This window comes from Myotis nattereri (assembly GCF_964212035.1).
Source record: "Myotis nattereri genome assembly, chromosome: 2".
NCBI lineage: Eukaryota > Metazoa > Chordata > Mammalia > Chiroptera > Vespertilionidae > Myotis > Myotis nattereri.
Genome location: NC_138076.1, coordinates 110,878,060 through 110,896,358, shown reverse-complemented (window position 1 = coordinate 110,896,358; position 18,299 = coordinate 110,878,060). Strand labels below are relative to the sequence as shown.

Here is an 18,299-nt window from a genome sequence, read left to right as displayed (position 1 = left end):
CCCCGGGGGATCAGGCCTAAGCTTGCAGTCAGACATCCTTCTGGCAGCCAGGGAGCCCTCGGGGGATGTCCGACTAAAGGCTTAGGCCCCCCAGGGAGCTGTGATGAGGAAGCTGGGGTGACAGAGGAGCCATGCTGTCCCGCCCTGCTGCCCTGGGTCAGGTTGCACACGGGACGCCCAGGCGGGCCGGCGGATCACTGCTGCCCCGCCTGGCCACCCTGGGTTGGGTCGCACACAGGACGCCTGGGCGGGCCGGCTAATTGCTGCTGCACCACCCAGCTGCCCCGGGTCGGGTCGCACATGGGACGCCCGCCGCCCTGGGTCACAGATAGCAGGCCTGGATGGCAGCAGGGCAGGCCGGATGGCGCTGACCCGCCCTGCCTGTGGTATGCAAATTAGCCGCCATCTTTGTTGGCAGTTAATTTGCATATTTTGCTGATTGGCCGATGGGAGGCGTAGCAAAGGTACGGTCAATTACCATGTTTGTCTATTTGATGGGATATTATAATAACTATGTCTAGTGTCAGATGGATACAAGATTTATCGAGGTGATCACTTAGTAAGTTCTGTAATGTCTATTTCTAATCACTGGGGTATATACATGAACTAATATTGTATGTCAACTGTAATTGAAAAGTAAAAATAATAATTTAAAAAAATAACCACAAGGTCCATTGAACTGTTAGTATATATACCAACTGGTTAGTTGGTATATAAAGTTTTGCTGCTAAGGAATAATAAATCCATAGCATTTTTTTAAAAGCATTATTTGTACCCTGGCTGGATAGCTCAGTTAGTTAGAATGTCATCCCGATACTCCAAAAGCATTATTTATAATTGTAAAACATTGGAAAATACAGATAAGCATAAAATGGCAAATATTCTTACAACCTATAGAATGCTACTTTTGATATCCTAGCAACTCTTCTCAGATCTTTATATGTTGACCAAAGTAAGATCATACTTGCATATTAACTTGCAACTTGCCATTTCCAGTTAACAAATCTCCATCTTTCCATGTCAATAAATGTTCACCTCTTTCCATATTCAGACCATATTCAAATGTAACTTATTCTTGTATTTCCTATAAATGAAAGTTAGTTCTAGACTAAACTCTTCACTAGGTATAAGCACAAAGTATTTTCCCAAAAATGTCCTTTACAGTTAGTCAAAACCAATATCTGGTCTGGAGAATACACAGGGCATGTGATTGTGTCTCGTAATTCCTTTTAATCTAGCAGAGTCCTTTTTTCCATGGCACTAAAGAGATTGCATAGGTTTGTTTTTCAGTATAGAGATGTAGAAAATTTCTTAGTAATGAAAGTTTAAGTTTTATTTGTGTATTTTAACCCTAATAGTTCTTTGTTTTTATTTTTGTTTTTTAAATTCATTTTTTATTTCAGCTAAACAAGCTATCAATCAGGGGAGATCTCCAGTTATAATAGACAACACTAATACACAGGCTTGGGAAATGAAACCATATGTGGAAATGGTAAATATGAAATATGAGAGCATTTTTATATTTTATTCTTATTAATTTTTTTTATATTCTGAAATTTTGGTTACTTTGATCTTTATTATTAAAACATTGTCCTTGTTTTCTAAAGAAATATGAATGTTTACTTAATTTTAAAAATGTGGGAATGGTGCTTATTAAGGAATATAATTATCTTGTTAGTTTTGCCTGGACTTGAAGATAGTAATTGGAATTTTACCAGTTAAGTGGTCTTAAAATTTTTGTAAACCATATTATTTTAAAAGTAAAATTTTTCTTGGTGGAGCAAATTTAGAAGTATTATCTAAATGAAATTTGTATCTGCCTTCTTTTTACCTTATAAGAAGTATTCTCTGGGTTTGTGTTTTCTTCCTTTCCTCTGTGTAGGCCATAGGAAAAGGATACAGAGTAGAGTTTCATGAACCTGAAACTTGGTGGAAATTTGATCCTGAAGAATTAGAAAAGTAAGACACTCATTTATTTTGAATATTTTTCTTTTTTCTTTCTTTTCTCCTTTACATGATCAGTGTCCACTAGCTTTGCTTGTCATGTCTTTACTGCTTATGATTAGGAACCACTACTTACTTTCTGTTAAGAGCAACATTGACTTTAATTCAGTGTTTTTAAGACACCTTGCTTGTTAAATTTTATTAACTTTTTGTTGTAGTTGTTAAGTATGTTTGAGGAAAAAATTAGAACTTTCTCTCTGGTTTTGAGCTAGGCCACTTCTCTGCATATTCCTTCCAACTTCGTTGCCTTCCCATTTTAGGTCCCATAACATTTTTATCTGGTACTTTCATCTTGCTCCCTCTTTTCATCTTTACTACTACAGCTCTATAATCCCATAACCAAGATTCTTGGAATCAATGTGTTTTGGAAATCAGACTTGGGGGTAGTGGGGTGTTAGAAAGGTAATATAGATAGTGATGTCAAAACACCTAGTCAAAACACCCCCTAGCAGAGTTTGGGCAGTTCGTCATAATCCAGTATCTTACTATATCTATGGCAAATCATGACCAAGCAGTCTAAATAGTTAAGAAACACTACATAATCTATTGTCAGTTCAAGAAGATCGTGCTGCCAAATGAGTACAGGTCTGGTTATGTTTTGCTGCTATGAGTCAACAAAACCCTGAGTTTTCAGAGCATTTTATGTTTCAGAATTTGTGTTGAGGAATTGTGGACTTGTATTACTTTCAACCCTGCTCTTCTGTTTGTGTTGACCTTTTATCCCTTTCTCCTCACAGTACTGATTTTCCTGACTGTGACTTTTTTCCTTCACTTTCACACCCCTCCCTCCCTTTTGATAACAACTTTGAGATAACATTCACATAGATTACAATTTACCCATTAAAAGTGTACAGTTTAGTAGTTTTCAGTATATTCAGAGTTGTGCAACCATCACCTCCCTTTTTTTTAAAATCATTTTTATTTGTCACACCTCAGTTTGCCCTCTTCCAGCTTTAAGTGCTATTCTGTGTGGTATCCAACTAATTTAATTATTTCCCCCTTGTCTTTCATTCCTTTGATTACCTTATTTTCCCTTTCTGACCTATATGCCATGTGTTTATATATAAATAAATAAACAGATAGATTTACTAATATATGGTATTATTTACTTGCTCTGTGTGTATTGCACCTCAGGTAAAAGAGAAGTTTAAATAATAAAGACATCTGGGTTATGATGAACAAATGAGTTGATGAAATACAATTAGACTTTTTTTTCATTTAAGGGACTGTTGAAATTTATTATAATTCTTAATATAAATTGAATTTACAAACTAAAATCAGTTTAACTGATGTCTGGTATAGTTTGCTTTTTTGTATAAAATTGATTGAATCATCAAATTTGTTATCTTGCTGCCCTAACCGGTTTGGCTCAGTGGATAGAGCGTCGGCCTGCAAACTGAAAGGTCCCAGGTTTGATTTCGGTCAAGGACATGTATCTTGGTTGCAGGCACATCCCCAGTAGGAGATGTGCAGGAAGCAGCTGATCAATGTTTCTCTCTCTCATCGATGTTTCTAGCTCTCTATCCCTCTCCCTTCCTCTCTGTCAAAAATCAATAAAATATATTTTTAAAAAATTGGTTATCTTGCCAATTTCCAACCTGAGGTCTCTTTTTAGTCTTCTCTCTTCTCTTTCTTTTGCTTGTCTTCTTATCTTTAACATAAGCACCACTATTTTTGAAAATAAACATTCCTTCTGTGTCCTTTTTCTGGGAAAAGTGAATTAGTAAATCTAGAACTATAGCATTAAATGTGTAATACATTTCTGTGTGTTTTGCCATGTCCAAGTCAAGTTATAGAAAACTACGAGGATAAATTATAAAAAGTTCTTTGAGGGTCAAGAATAATTTTTAAACTGCTTCTTGTTTTCATAAGTAAATTCACAGAAAAGTACATAAAATACAAACATAGGACATGTCCTAAAATAAGTTTTAAAAAGTGATAAATATTTGATGTGGATTTTTGTAAGTCCTACAGATCCACTCAATTCTATAATTCTCAAAACTGACTCTCTCGCCTGGCAGGTGTTGCTCATTGGTTGAGTGTCAACCTATGAGCCAGGAGGTCACGGTTCAATTCCCAGTTGGGGCACATGCCCAATTTGTGGGCTTGATCCCCAGTGTGGGGCGTGCAGGAGGCAGCCAGTGAATAGTTCTGTCTCATTGTTGATATTTCTCTCTCTCTCCCTCTCCTTTCCTCTCTGAAATCAATTAAAAATATATATCAAAAAGAAAACTGACTTTCATAATATTTTATTTTATTTTTTTAAAAGAAGGGAGATTAATTCAGTGGTTAGTGAATCAGTAGTTCTGTGTCATGAAGGTATAACTAACATTTTGCTCTGATTTATGGTATCTTTAAACCTTTTAAAAATACTGTTGAAGTTTTTGAGAGAACCAATATAAATTTTTTGGTATAAAATGCAGGTAAATGAGATGTATCTTCTAATATTTATTTGCTAAATAAAATTTAGAGTTGGTACTCTTACTCTAAAGCAACTTACTCTCTAAGCCTATAAATTCTTTAAAAAGAATTAAAATCTTTTTCTTTTTTGTTAGGAGGAATAAACACGGTGTGTCTCGAAAGAAGATTGCTCAGATGTTGGATCGTTACGAATATCAAATGTCTATCTCTATTGTAATGAATTCAGTGGAACCGGTGCACAAAAGCACACAAAGACTTCCTCCCTCAGAGGAGAAACAGAGGTGGGGAGGCTCTCTAGGCTCACACAATCAAGTATGTGTCACATACAATCAATAAGGTGGCTATTTTCAGCTAATACATTTGTTGCTTGCCCTTAAAAAACATTAATGAACTTTTCTTGAAGTTTAAAGTTTAGATTAAAAAAAAAAAAAAGACTACATTGCCCCACAGAAGATGTTCCCAGCAGTTGTTTAAATTCTAAAGTGTAAATAAAAATTATGTAAAATTGTATTTTAAACGTTTTTATAATCTTTTGTTGTGATACCTTCGGTTATAATGAAGACACATGCATGAATAGGAACTAGAATGTTTTCTACATTTAAATTTTAAACAAATTTTATCTATTCTGTAAATAGTGTTGAACAATTTTATAGTTCATACTCAAAACTGACTTTTCATAAAACTTTAGTATTTTTCCTTAAGCACCTTAAATATATAAGAAATACTTCCCTAACTTGTTTGGCTCAGTGGATAGAACATTGGCCTGCAGACTAAAGGGTCCCGGGTTTGATTCTGGTCAGGGGCACGTACCTTGGTTGCAGGCTCGACCCTTGGCCCTGGTCAGGGTGCATGTAGGAGGCAACCGTTTCATGTGTCTCTCTCCCATTGATGTTTTTTCTCTCTCTCCCTCTCCCTTCCACTCTCTAAAAATCAGTGGAAAAATATCTTCAGGTGAGGATTAACAACAAAAAATAAAATAAAAAGAAATACTTGTGTTTTTTTCTTACTCATAGTATATTCTGACCTTTTATTTTTATTATTTATTTATTTTTGTTTTGTTTTATTAATCCTCACTCGAAGATATTTTTTCCATTGATTTTTTTTTCCCCTCCATTGATTTTTAGAGAGCATGGAAGGGATGGAGGGGTAGAGAGACAATATTTGGAATATAAGGAAGCAGAAAACACCCAATTAGAACAGAAAAAAATGATAGTATAAGGAGCCCCTGGGACAACTTCGAGTGTACCAACACTCGCATCATGGAAGTGCCAGAAGAAGACAGAAATTGAAAACCTTTAAAAAAAGAAAATAAGAGAAACTTCCCCAACCTGGTGAAAGAAAGAAATATACAACTCCAGTAAATGCAGAGTATCCCAAACAAGATGAACCCAAAGAGGCCTACACCAGACATGTCATAAATAAAATGCCAAAGGTTAACCCCAGCTGATGTGACTCAGTTGGTCATTGTCCTGTGCACCAGAAGATTTGCCAGTTTGATTCCCGTTCAAGGGCACATGCCCAGGTTGCAGGCTCAATCTTTGGTGGGGGAATGTAGGAGGCACCCCATATATGTTCCACTCTCACATTGATACTGTTCTCTCCCTCTCCTCTCTAAAAGTCAAACTATTCTTTTTAAAAAATGCCAAAGGTTAAATATAAAGAAACTCAAAAAATGGGACATCTATAATACTTTCAACAATAAAGATAAATTTTAAAAAGAGGGAGAATCTCTAAAGCAGCAAGAGAAAAGCAGTTAGTAACCTACTTAGGAAGCTCCCAGAAGACTGTCAGCTGATTTCTTAACAGAAACTTTGCATGCTAGAAGGGATTGGCAGGAAGTATTCAAAGTGATAAAAAGCAAGAACCTACAATCAAGATTATCCAGAAAAGCTATCATTTAGAATAGAAGAACTGATAAAGAGCTTCCTAGACAAGAAAAAGCTACAGGAGTTCATTGCCACCAAACCAAAGTTACAAGAAATGTTAAAGGGTCTTTAAGAAGTAGAAGAAAATTATTCAAAAATATGAATAATAAAGTCATTAAAAAAATGAAGTCTTACCGTTTGTGACAACATTGATGAAGCTAGAAGGTATTGCGCTAAGTGAAATAAGTCATTCAGAGAAATAAATACCATTTAATTTCACTTATATGTGGATCTAAAGGACAATATAAATGAACAAACAAAACAGACTCCTAGATACAGGAAAAAGATTAAGGATTGGCAGAGGGGAGGAGTGTTGGGACTGAGTGGAAAGTGTGAAGGAATTGAGAAGTACACATTGGTAGTTAAAAAATTTATGGGAATGTAAAGTACACTGTAGAAAATATACTGGAATAACTATGGTGCCACTTGATACTGGAAATATCAAGGGAACACTTTGTAAAGTATGTGATTATCTAACAACTATGCTGTATTACTGATACTAACAAAATGATATTGAATGTAAACTGTAATTGAAAAAGATTTTAAAAAATAAGTTAAAAAAATATACTGTAGGAATTCACTAAATACTAGCTGAAGGATTTTATACTCACTCTGTTAACATTATTGACCCCAAGTGTATTTTCTTCTTAGACCTGTCCTCTGAACTCCACTCTTTATAATTTAATTGACCACCTGCCATTTCTACTTTCAAGCCTGAAAAATTGAACTGTGATCTTCTGTCTTATTCCTGGATCTCCAGGATTTTCTTGCACAGCAAGTGGATCTACCATCCATCTGTTCATTTTTATTTTACTTTAAATCTTTACTGTTGAAAGTAATATGTCCCCTTTTTTCCCCACATTGACTCCCTCCAGCCAACCCCCAGCTCCACACCAGGCCCTCACCACTCCACTGTCTGTGTCCATGGGCTTATGCATATATGCATGCAAGGTCTTTGGTTGATTACCTCCCACCCTCCCCGCCTTCCCTTAGAGATTCCGCTCTCTGTTGCATGCTTCCATGTCTCTGGATCCACTCTGTTCATCAGTTTTATTTTGTTAATTAGATTCCATATATGAGTGAGATCATGTGATACCTGTCTTTTGACTAACTTACTTTAATTAGCATGATGCTCTCCAGGTCCCTCTGTGCTCTCTGAAAGAGTAAGAGATCCTTCTTTTTTATAGAGGCCTGGTGCATGAATTCAGCCTGGTCTGCAGGATCAGGCCGAAACCGGCTCTCAAACATCTCCTAAGAGGTCCCGGATTGCGAGAGGGCACAGGCCAGGCCAAGGGACCCCACCAGTGCATGATTGGGGCTGGGAAGGGATGCGGTAGGTTGGCCAGCTGAGGAGGGACCAGATGAGGGCTCCAGGACGTGTCCGGCCCATCTAGCTCAGTCCCAATCGGCCAGACTCCAGTAGTAAGCTAACCTACTGGTCAGAGCATCTGTCCCCTGGTGGATCAATGCATGTCATAGCAACTGGTCAAACGGTCAAATATCTGCCCCCTGGTGGTCAGTGCACATCATAGCAAGTGGATGAACAGCCTTAGCATAATATGCTTTGGTTAAATGGCTGACCAGACACTTAGCATATCAGGCTTTTATTATATAGGACTAGAGGCCCAGTGCACAAAATTCATGCACAGGGGCGGGGTGTCCCTCATCCCAGCCTGCACCCTCTCCAATATGGGATCCCTCGGGAGATGTCTGACTGCCCAAACCGGCAGTCAGACATCCCTCTCACAATCCGGGACCACTGGCTCCTAGCTGCTTGCCTGCCTAACTACTTCTGCCTGCCACCCTGATTGCCCCCTAACCACTCCCCTGCTGGCCTGATTGACACCTAACTGCTCCTCTGCCAGCCCAGTCACCCCAACTTCCCTCCCCTTTCAGCCTGATCACCCCCAACTGCTCTCCCCTGCCAGCCCGATTGCCCACAACTGCCCTCCCCTGCCAGCCTGATCACCCACAACTGTCCTCCCCTGCTGTGACCCACTTCCTCCACGCTGTGCAGAGCCATGGGACCCCCCAGGCTTCACTGCATGGAGCAGCTGCTGGGCACCACCTCTTTGGTGCGTGCAGCCATCTCGTGGTGGCCATCTTGTGACGATGTCACGCACGAGGGCACAAAGATCGCCTAGGCTTTTGTTAGTATAGATCAGTGATGGCGAACCTTTTGAGCTCGGCGTGTCAGCATTTTGAAAAACCCTAACTTAACTCTGGTGCCGTCTCACATAAAGAAATTTTTTGATATTTGCAACCATAATAAAACACTTATATTTTTGATATTTATTTTAAATAGTTAAATGCCATTTAACAAAGAAAAATCAACCAAAAAAATGAGTGCGCATGTCACCTCTGACACACATGTCATAGGTTCGCCATCATTGGTATAGACAGTATTCCATGGTATACATGTCCCATAGCTTTTTTATCCACTCCTCTACTGATGGGCACTTGGGCTGTTTGCAGATCTTAGCTATTGTAAATTAGGCTGCTATGAACACGGGTGCATACATTCTTTCTGATTGGTGTTTTGGGTTTCTTAGGATATATTCCTAGAAGTGGGATCACTAGATCAAATGGCAGTTCCATACTTAATTTTTTGAGGAAGCTACATATTGTTTTCCATAATGGCTGCACCAGTCTGCATTCTCACCAGCAGTGTACTGGGATTCCTTTTCTCTACATCCTTAATAGCACTGTCATTTGTTGATAATAGCCATTCTGACAGGTGTGAGGTGACACCTCATCATTTTAACTTGCATCTCTCTGATGAGCAGTGACTTTGAGCATTTTTTCATATGTCTCTTTGCCATCTTTGGAAAATGTCTAAGTCCTTTGCCCATTTTTTATTTGGGTTGTCTTCCTTTTGTTAAGTTGTATATATTTTGGATGTTAACCCTTTAACAGATGTATCATTGCCAAATATGTTCTACCATACAGTGGGCTCCGTTTTCATTTTGTTGGTTTCTTTTGCTGTGCAGAAGCTTTTTATTTTTATGTAGTCCCATTTGTTTATTTTCTTCTTAATTTCCTTTGCCCTAGGAGATGTATCTGTAAACATATTGCTATGCAAGATGTCTGAGATTTTGCTGCCCATCGTTTCTTTTAGGATTTTTATGGTTTCACACCTTACATTTAAGTCTTTTATCTATTACTAGTGTCTCAGTACACAAAATTTGTGCACATTAAAAGGGAATTAATTAGAGGAAATATTTTAATATTGCTATTTGCCCTTTCTCTACAATAGAAGTGTCAGAGATGAAAGAAAATTAGTAAAATGTATATGAAAATCTATCTTCTGTCAGAGTCTGGGGTGGGCCGTGGGATCCAGAGTCAAGTCTCCGCTCACCAGCACACACTTCAAAATTGCAGGAGACTCAGACCCAGCTAGCCCCACCCCCACTGGGCAAGACCCAGAACCGGCCGGGCCCCGTCAAGCCCCTCCAGGCAGGGGCGCATAGCCTCAGGTCCCCCGCCCAGCACCAGATAGGGGGTGCAGTCTCAGGTCCCCCGTAAAGCCTCTCAGGGCGGGGGGTGCAGCCTCAGGTCCCTCAGCCCAGCACCAGGCAGGGGGCACAGCCTAAGGACCCCCGGCCCTGCGCTGGGTGGGGGGCATAGTCCTGGTCCCCCGTCAAGCCCTGCCGGGCGAGGGGCACAGCCTCAGGACCCCTGGCCGTTGCAAGGGCAGTGGGAGCAGCCTGAGGTCCCCTGTCAAGCCCTGCCAAGTGGGGGGCACGGCCTGAGGTCCCCCGTCAAATCCCATCGTGCGGGGGGCACAGCCTGTGTTCCCCGGCCCAGCGCTGGGGCAGGGGGCATGGCCTGAGGTCCCTGTCAAGCCCCACCCGGCAGTGGTGCAGCCTCAGGTCCTCTGCCCTGGCCAGGTGCCATGCAGCCTCAGGTCCCTGCTGTTCGGTCATTACGTGACAGCATCCTGAAAAATTTGCATATTATCCTATTATTAGATAGATGAGTATATTTTTGTGTGTGGTGTAAGTTGGTCTAGTTTCTTTTTTTTTTTTTTTTTTTTTGCGTGTATCTGTCCAATGTTCCAAACACCATTTATTGTAGAGACGGTCTCTGCTCCAATGTATGCTTTTGCCTCCTTTGTGAAATATTAATTGAGCGTAATGGCTTGGGTCGATTTTTGTGTTCTCTGTTCTGTTCCATTGATCTATATGCCTGTTCTTGTACCAGTACCAGTCTGTTTTGAGTACAGTGGTTTTATATTATAATTTGGTATCTGGTATTGTGATCCCTCCAACTTTGTTCTTCTTTCTCAAGATTGCTGCAGCTATTTGGGGGTCTTTTTTTTGGTTCCCTATACATTTTTGGAGTATTGGTTCTAGATCTGTGAAACAGCTGTCAAGTTTTAGATGTTGATTTTGTATCCTGCTACATTGCCAAATTCATTTCTTAAATATAGTAGTTTTTTGGTGGACTCTAGGGTTTTCTATGTATAATATGTCATCTGCAAATAATGAGAACTTTACTTCCTCCTTCTCAATTTGGATGCCTTTTATTTCTTCTTGTCAGATCGCTGTGGCTAGGACTTACAGTACTATCCTATCTAATAAAAGAGAAACATGGTAATTAGCGTACGACTGCTACCCTTCCCATTGGCTAATCAGCGAGATATGCAAATTAACTGCCAGCCAAAATGGCGGCCGGCAGCCAGGCAGCTTGAAACTAACATGAGGCTTGCTTGCTTCAGTGACAGAGGACTCCAACATTCCCCGCCTGCCGCTGCCGGCCTCTGAGCTACAACTCTAAGCAACTATGTTACAAATATAGAAGCTAAACAAAACCCCAGAAACCTGCTTTAGTCCCCCGGGCTTCAGCCAGCAGGATCGCAACATTGTTTCAAATACAGAAGGTAAACAAAGGCCAGAAACCTGCTTTCAGCAGCGGAGGCCTAAGAGCTGGAGCCAAGCCTCAAAGCTAAAGCTGGCCCAGAATAAAAAAAAAAAGAAAAGAAAAAAAGGAGCGGTTGGGAGTTTCAGTCACCCGCCAGCCTGAAAACAGCCCTCAGCCCCTCAGCCAGACTGGCCAGGCACCCCAGTGGGGACCCCCACCCTGATCCAGGACACCCTTCAGGGCAAACCAGCCGGCACCCACCTGTGCACCAGGCCTCTATCCTATATAGTGAAAGGGTAATATGCCTCCCAGCACCAGGATCAGTGTAACAGGGGGCAGTGCCCAAACCCCCTGATTGCCCTGCGGCTCTGTGTGTGACAGGGTGCGGCGCCCCAACCCCCTGATCGGCCCTGCTCTGTGTGTGACGGGGCAGCGCCCCAACCCCCTGATCGGCCCTGCTCTGTGTGTGACGGGATAGAGCCATAACCTCCCCATCGGCCCTGCCCTGAGTGTGACAGTGGCGGCGCCCCAACCCCCTGATCCGCCCTGCTCTGTGTGTGACAGGGGGCGGTGCCCCAACTCCCCTATCGGCCCTACTCTGTGAGTGACGGGGGAGCTCCTCAACCCCCTGATGGGCCCTGCTCTGTGCGTGACAGGGTACGGAGCCCCAACCCTCCTGATGGGCCCTCCTCTGTGCGTGACAGGGTACGGAGCCCCAACCCCCCTGATGGGCCCTGCTCTGTGCGTGATGGGGTGGCGCCGCAACCTCCCCATCGACCCTGCCTTGAGTGTGACAGAGGGCGGTGCCCCAACACCCCAATCGGCCCTACCCTGAGCGTGACTGAGGGTGGCATCGCAACCTCCCAATCCGCCCTGCTCTGTGCATGACGGGGCGGCGCCCCAACTCCCCAATTGGCCCTGCTCTGAGCCTGAACAGGGGCTGCACCTAGGGATTGGGCCTGCTCTCTGCCACCCGGGAGCAGGCCTAAGCCAGCAGGTCGTTATCTCCCGAGGGGTCCCAGACTGCGAGAGGGCACAGGCTGGGCTGAGGGACCCCCCCTCCCTCCCGAGTGCACAAATTTTTGTGCACCGGGCCTCTAGTTTATATATATAAAAGGCTAAGCGACTGTCCGACCGGTAGCTATGATGTGCAATGACCACCAGGGGGCAGATGCTCAATGCAGGAGCTGCCAAGCTGCGGTGATTGACTTAGCAGCAGCGGTTCCCAGTGACACATCCTGGAACTAGAGAGGAGGGAGCCCGATTCTGGGGTGCGTCACCCAAGAACCTCCCTCTCACAATCTGGGACCCCTCGGGGGATGTCAGAGAGTTGGTTTTGGCCTAATCCCTGCAGGCCAGGCCAAGGGACCCCACCTGCTGGATGGACCCCACTCACTCTGCAGACGCCCTTCAAGTTGCAGTGCCGCCCCAGGTGCAGCTGGCCAGGGAGGACCACGGGAGATTGGCTCCAGGGTATGTACGGCCCATCTCACCCAGTCCCACCCCACCGGCCACCTTCTAATTAATTTCCTTTCAATGTGCACGAATCCGTGCACTGGGGCACTAGTGTTGAATAAGAGTGGTGAAAGTGGACATCCTTGTCTTGTTGCTGTTCTTAGGGGAAATGATTTTAGTTTTTACCCATTGAATATGATGTTCACTGTATGTTTGTCATATATGACCTTTATCATGTTGATATGTTTGCTCTATTCCCACTTTGCTGAGAGTTTTTATCAGAAATTGGTGTTGGATTTTGTTGAATGCTTTCTCTGCATCTACTGATATGATCATGTGATTTTTGTCTTTCAATTTGATTATGTGATGTATCCTGTTTATCGATTTGCAAATATTGTACCAGCCTTGCATTCCTGGAATAAATCCCACTTGGTCATGGTGTATGATCTTTTTAATATATTGCTGGATCTGATTTGCTAAAATTTTATTGAGGATATTAGCATCTATGTTCATCAGGGATATTGGCCTGTAATTCTCTTTGTAGTGACTTTATCTGGTTTTGGGTGTAGGGTAATGCTGGCCTCATAAAAAGAACTTGGAAGTGTTCCGTAATCTTGGATTTTTTGGAGTAGTTTGAGGAATGTAGGTATTAGTTCTTTGAATGTTTGGTAAAATTTCCCTATGAAGCCATCTAGACCCCGGCTTTTGTTTGCTGGGAGTTTTTTGATTACTGCTTCTATTTCATCCGTTGTTATTGACCTATTCAGGTTTTCTGATTCTTCCTGATTCAGTTTTGGGAGATTGTATTTTTCTAGGAATTTTTCCATTTCATCCACATTGTCCAGCTTGTTGGCATGTAGTTGTTCATAGTATTTTCTTACTATCCTTTGTATTTCTGTGTTGTCAGTTATTACCATGGCTTTCGTTTCTGATTTTATTTATTTGGGTCCTCTCTCTTTGTTTATTGATGAGTCTGTTTAACAGTTCATCAATTTTGTTTATCCTTTTAAAGAATCAACTTTTGGTTTCATTGATTTTTGTTTTGTTTTGTTTTGTTTTTAGTCTCTATGTCATTTATTTCTGCTCTAATCATTATTATCTCCTTCCTTCAACTTAATCTGGGTTTTGTTACTGTTCTCTTTATAGTTATTTAAGTTGTAGGGTTACATAGTGTATTATTAACTTTTCTTGTTTTTGAGGTAGTCCTGTAGTGCTATGAACTTCCCTCTCAGGACTGCTTTTTCTGTGTCCCAGATTTTGGGTTGTTGTGTGATCATTTTTATTTGTTTCCAGGAAGTTTTCTATTTCTTTCTTGATTTCTTTATTAAGCCCACTCATTGTTTATTTAATCTCTATGTGTTTGAATGTTTTGGGGTGTTTTTACTGTAGTTGATTTCTCATTTCATTCCACTGTGAACTGAGAAGATGCTTAATATGATTTCAATCTTCTTGAACTTGTAGAGACTTGTTTTGTGTCCTAACATGTGGTCTATCTTTGAGAATGATCTATGTGCACTTGAGAAGAATGTATATTCTGTTGCTTTGTGGTAAAATGTTGTATAAATGTCAATTAAATCCATCTGATCTAATATGTCCTCTAACTGTTAAATTTTTGTCTGGAAGATCTATCCAGTGAAGTCAGCAGGTGTTAAAGTCCCCTATTATGACCATATTGTTGTCAATCTCTCCATTAAAGTCCTGTAGAAGTTTTTTTTTATATATTTAGGTGCTCCTATATTGGGTGCATGTATGTTTACCAGGGTTATATCCTCTTGTTGCATGTATGTTTACCAGGGTTATATCCTCTTGTTGGATCAATCCCTTTAGTATTATGTAGTGACCTTTGTTGTCTCTTGTGACGGCCTTCATTTTGAAGTCTATTTTGTCAGGTAAGAGTATTGCTACTCGAGCTTTTTTTCTTTTCCATTTGCATGGAAAAATTTTTTCCAGCCCTTCACTTTCATCTTGTGTGAGTGTTTTGTTCTGAGGTGGGTCTCTTGTAGACAGCATATACTTGGGTCATGTTTTTGTATCCATTCAGCTGCCCTATGTCTTTGATTGGATCATTTAATCCATTTACATTTAAGGTTATTTTTTATAGGTACTTATATATTACCATTTTAAATCTGTATGCCTAAGTTTCTCTCTCTGTTTCTTCTTATATAGCAGTCCCTTTAATATTTCTTGTAATGCTGGCTTGGTGGTGATGTACTCCTTTAGTTTTGTGCGTGTGTGTGTGTGTGTGTGTGTGTGTGTGTGTGTGTTTTGTTTGGGAAGCTCTTTATTTGACCATCTATTTTGAATAATAGTCTTGCTGGATGTAGTAATCTTGGTTTCAGAGCCTTACTTTCCATTACCTTAAGTACTTCATCCCATCCCCTCTGGCCTGTAGAGTTTCTAATGAGAAATCAGGTGTCAGCCTTAGGGGAGCGCCTTTGTAGGTAATAGTTTGCTCTCCTCTTGCTGCCTTTAAGATTCTCTCTTTGTCTTTAATTTTTGGCATTTCAATTATGATGTGTCTGGGTGTGGGCCTGTTTGGGTTCTTCTTGCTTGGGGCTCTCTGTGCCTCCTGAGCTTGTGTAACTTTTTCCTTTATTAGGTTAAGGAATTTTTCTGCCATTATTTCTTCAAACACATACTCTATCCCAGTGGTTCTCAACCTTGGTTGCACATCAGAATCACCTGGGAATCTTTAAAATCCTAATCTTCCCAGGTGATTCTAATGTGCAGCCAAGGTTGAGAACCACTGCTCTATCCCTTTCTGCCTCTCCTGGCACACCTGCTATGCTAATATTGGTACGTTTCACAGCTGTCTTCCTGTTTTTTAATTGTATTTTTCTTTTTTGGTTCTCTGATAAGTGATTTTTTCAACCCTGTCTTCTAATTCATGTATTCCTTCCAGTGTGTTCTTCATTTGTGCTATGTCATTCTTTATTTCTTTTTTCGTAGTTACTATATCTTTTCTCATGAGGTTGAGCATCTTTACCATCATTATTCCTAACTCTATATCAGATAAATTTCTTAATTTCATTTATCTCTTCTTTTGGAGAATTCTTTTGTTCTTTCATTTGTGGGTCGTGTCTTTGTCTCCTTATTTTGGCTGCCTGTTTGGGTTTGTGACTGTGTACTAGGTAGATTTGCTATGCCTCTCAATCTCTAGTTCAGGTCAGTGCCAAGCGCTGTTACTGATTTACTAAATCAGGCAAAGAGTCAAAGCCTCCAGAGACTGTATCTGCCTACAAAGTGATAGGATTCTGTCTTGAATTGCCCTCAGGCAATCACCAACAGGTGTGGTGAAAGTGTTTCAACAGGGTGGTGCAATTGCTTCTCCCTGAAGCTAATTGTTATTCTCAGATACTCTGCACTATGTGGCAAGGTGTTTTCCAATATGGTGGTTCAGCTTTCTTCCTCCAGGCAAAACCGCCTAGATAGCAATTGCCTGCATGAGAAAGATGACCTCCACATTGGAGTGCCCTATCCTAACTTCTGCACAGCTCCAGTCCACTCTGCCCTCCCTCTGCTGAAGCACCAGGTTAGGGAAGTGAGTGGCACCACAGGAAATTTTGTGCATTGGCCTCTTAAGTGGGTGTCTGCATTTCCAGCCGTCTCTCTCGTAGATAGCAACCCTGCTCCTTTTCCCAGCCAGATGTTGTTTAGGTACCCTTTTCAGTTCTGGTGCTCTCTGCTGGGGTGCCAGCTTGGGGATTAGACCTCAGAGTTCTCAGTGGCAACCCCCCACAGCTGAGATATCTCTCCAGAATTTCAGTTGCTGTCTGTGGGAGCCCGGCCAGCTTTTTCACGCTTCTGCTCCTCCTACCAGTCTCTATGTGGTCTCTACTTTCCGTCCTCAGTTATCAGGGTTCTCTTTATCAAGTCTTCCATTGAATATTTAGGAAGTTTTTCTGTTTTAGTTGTGATTCCGGTTTGGTCCTGGGATCCTGTCTGTGCAGCATGCACTTACTCCACCACCATTTTCAGTCTCTCCCATCCATCTATTTCTGCAAGCCAGAATCTTGGGTGTCATCTTCGATGCCTCCTTTCTCCATTCATATTTAATCCATCAACTGGGGTCTGTTGATTTTTCTACTTAAATATCTTTTGAGTCTATCTCTGTTTTTGACTGCCATCTTTCTAGTTTGAATTATCTTTAACTGAGACTGGTGTTCCCACATCAGTACTAGTTCTGTTCTAGCCCTTTATCTCCACATTCTAACAAAACTGAGTATAAAGTACACATAGGAAAGTGCTTAAAGAGCGCAACAAATTTTTACAATGTGAACATATCTATGTAACCAGAACCCTGGTCAAGAACTAGAACATTATCAGCACCTTAGAAGCCCTTATTGCCTCCTCCATGCCTGAATAATCTTTGTAATCGTGCGAAAAACCTTCCACAAGCTTCCCATTGCTGTTTGGATAAAGAGCAAAAACCATAACATGATATTTAAGGCCCTGGTTGATGGTAGCTTCTATGTTTTGATTCAACCTCATGTTTATTACTGTTCTTACTTTCTGTATTCCAGCCCTAATGGGCACTTCTCATTCCTTGAATGTGCTATCTGTTTTCTCTTGCTGGAAAATTTAATGTGCACACATCCCTTCCATACTCATTCTTCAATTTCGAGCTCTTCAAGGAAGTCTTTTTGGACATACCTGGTTTGGTGAGGTCCAAATTACATGTTATGTGTGCTCATGTACTTTTCTGTTATTAATTTGTATAAAGGCATAAACCTCGTTTTATTGTGGTTTGCTTTATTGGTCTTTGCAGAAACTGTGTTGTTGTTTTTTTGTTTTTGTGCGTTTGTTTTACAAATTGAAGGTTTGTAGAAACCCTGCGTTGAACAAATTTACCAGTGCCTTTCCCAGCAGCATTTGCTGACCTGGTATCTTTGTGTCACATTTTAGTAAATTTTGCAATATTTCAAACTTTTTCATTATTTTTGTTATGATGATCTGTTATCACTGATCTCCAGTATTAATATTGTTATTGTTTGGGGCCACCACAAATCGCACCCATATAAGAACACAAACAATTGATAAATATGAGTCTTCTGACTGCCCCACCAACCAGCCATTCCTCTGTCTCTCTTCCTTTCTTTAGGCTTTCAACAGTATTGAAATTAGGCCAGTTGATAATCCTGTAATGGCCTTTAAGTCTTCAAGTGAAATTAACAGTTGGGTATCTCTAACTTTAAATCAAAAGCTATAAAGTGTTTAGCTTTGTGAGGAAGGCATGTTGAAAGCCAAGATAGTCTGAAAGGTAGGCCTTTTATACCAAACAGCCAAGTTGTAAATCAAAGAAAAAGTTCTTGAAATTAAAAAGTGCTACTCCAGTGAACACATGAATGATAAAGCAAAAAGGCCTTATTGCTGATACAGTGAAAGTTTTAGTGGTGTGGATAGAAGCTAGCCACACCATTCTCTTCAGACAAAACCCTAATACTTAAATTCTGAAAAGGTTGGGAGAGGTGAGGAAGCTGCAGAAAAAAAGCTTGAAGCCACCAGAGATTGGTTCATGAGGTTGCAGAAAGACACAGTCTCCATAACAGAAAAGTTCAAGATGAAGCAGCAGGTGCATATCCTAACTGTCCATAAGATGTAGTGAAGATAAGGAAGGTGGTTTACACTCAA

At 41.1% G+C, this 18,299-nt stretch overlaps 1 protein-coding gene across 5 annotated transcripts in view; it reads left to right on the top strand.

Moving 5' to 3' along the window:
• N4BP2L2 (NEDD4 binding protein 2 like 2) overlaps positions 1–6,400 on the top strand; it is a 31,125-nt gene extending 24,725 nt beyond the window's left edge. For 4 of the 5 annotated variants that reach the window (XM_081083570.1, XM_081083571.1, XM_081083569.1 and 1 more), the window contains 3 exons: positions 1,404–1,492; positions 1,883–1,959; positions 4,560–6,400. In XM_081083570.1, the coding sequence (XP_080939696.1) occupies positions 1,404–1,492; positions 1,883–1,959; positions 4,560–4,761 (368 nt within the window). In that variant the 3' untranslated portion in view covers positions 4,762–6,400. The remainder of the gene's footprint in view (positions 1–1,403; positions 1,493–1,882; positions 1,960–4,559) is intronic. The other variant, XM_081083572.1, reaches the window with a different exon arrangement.
• The last annotated feature ends 11,899 nt before the right edge of the window (positions 6,401–18,299 follow it).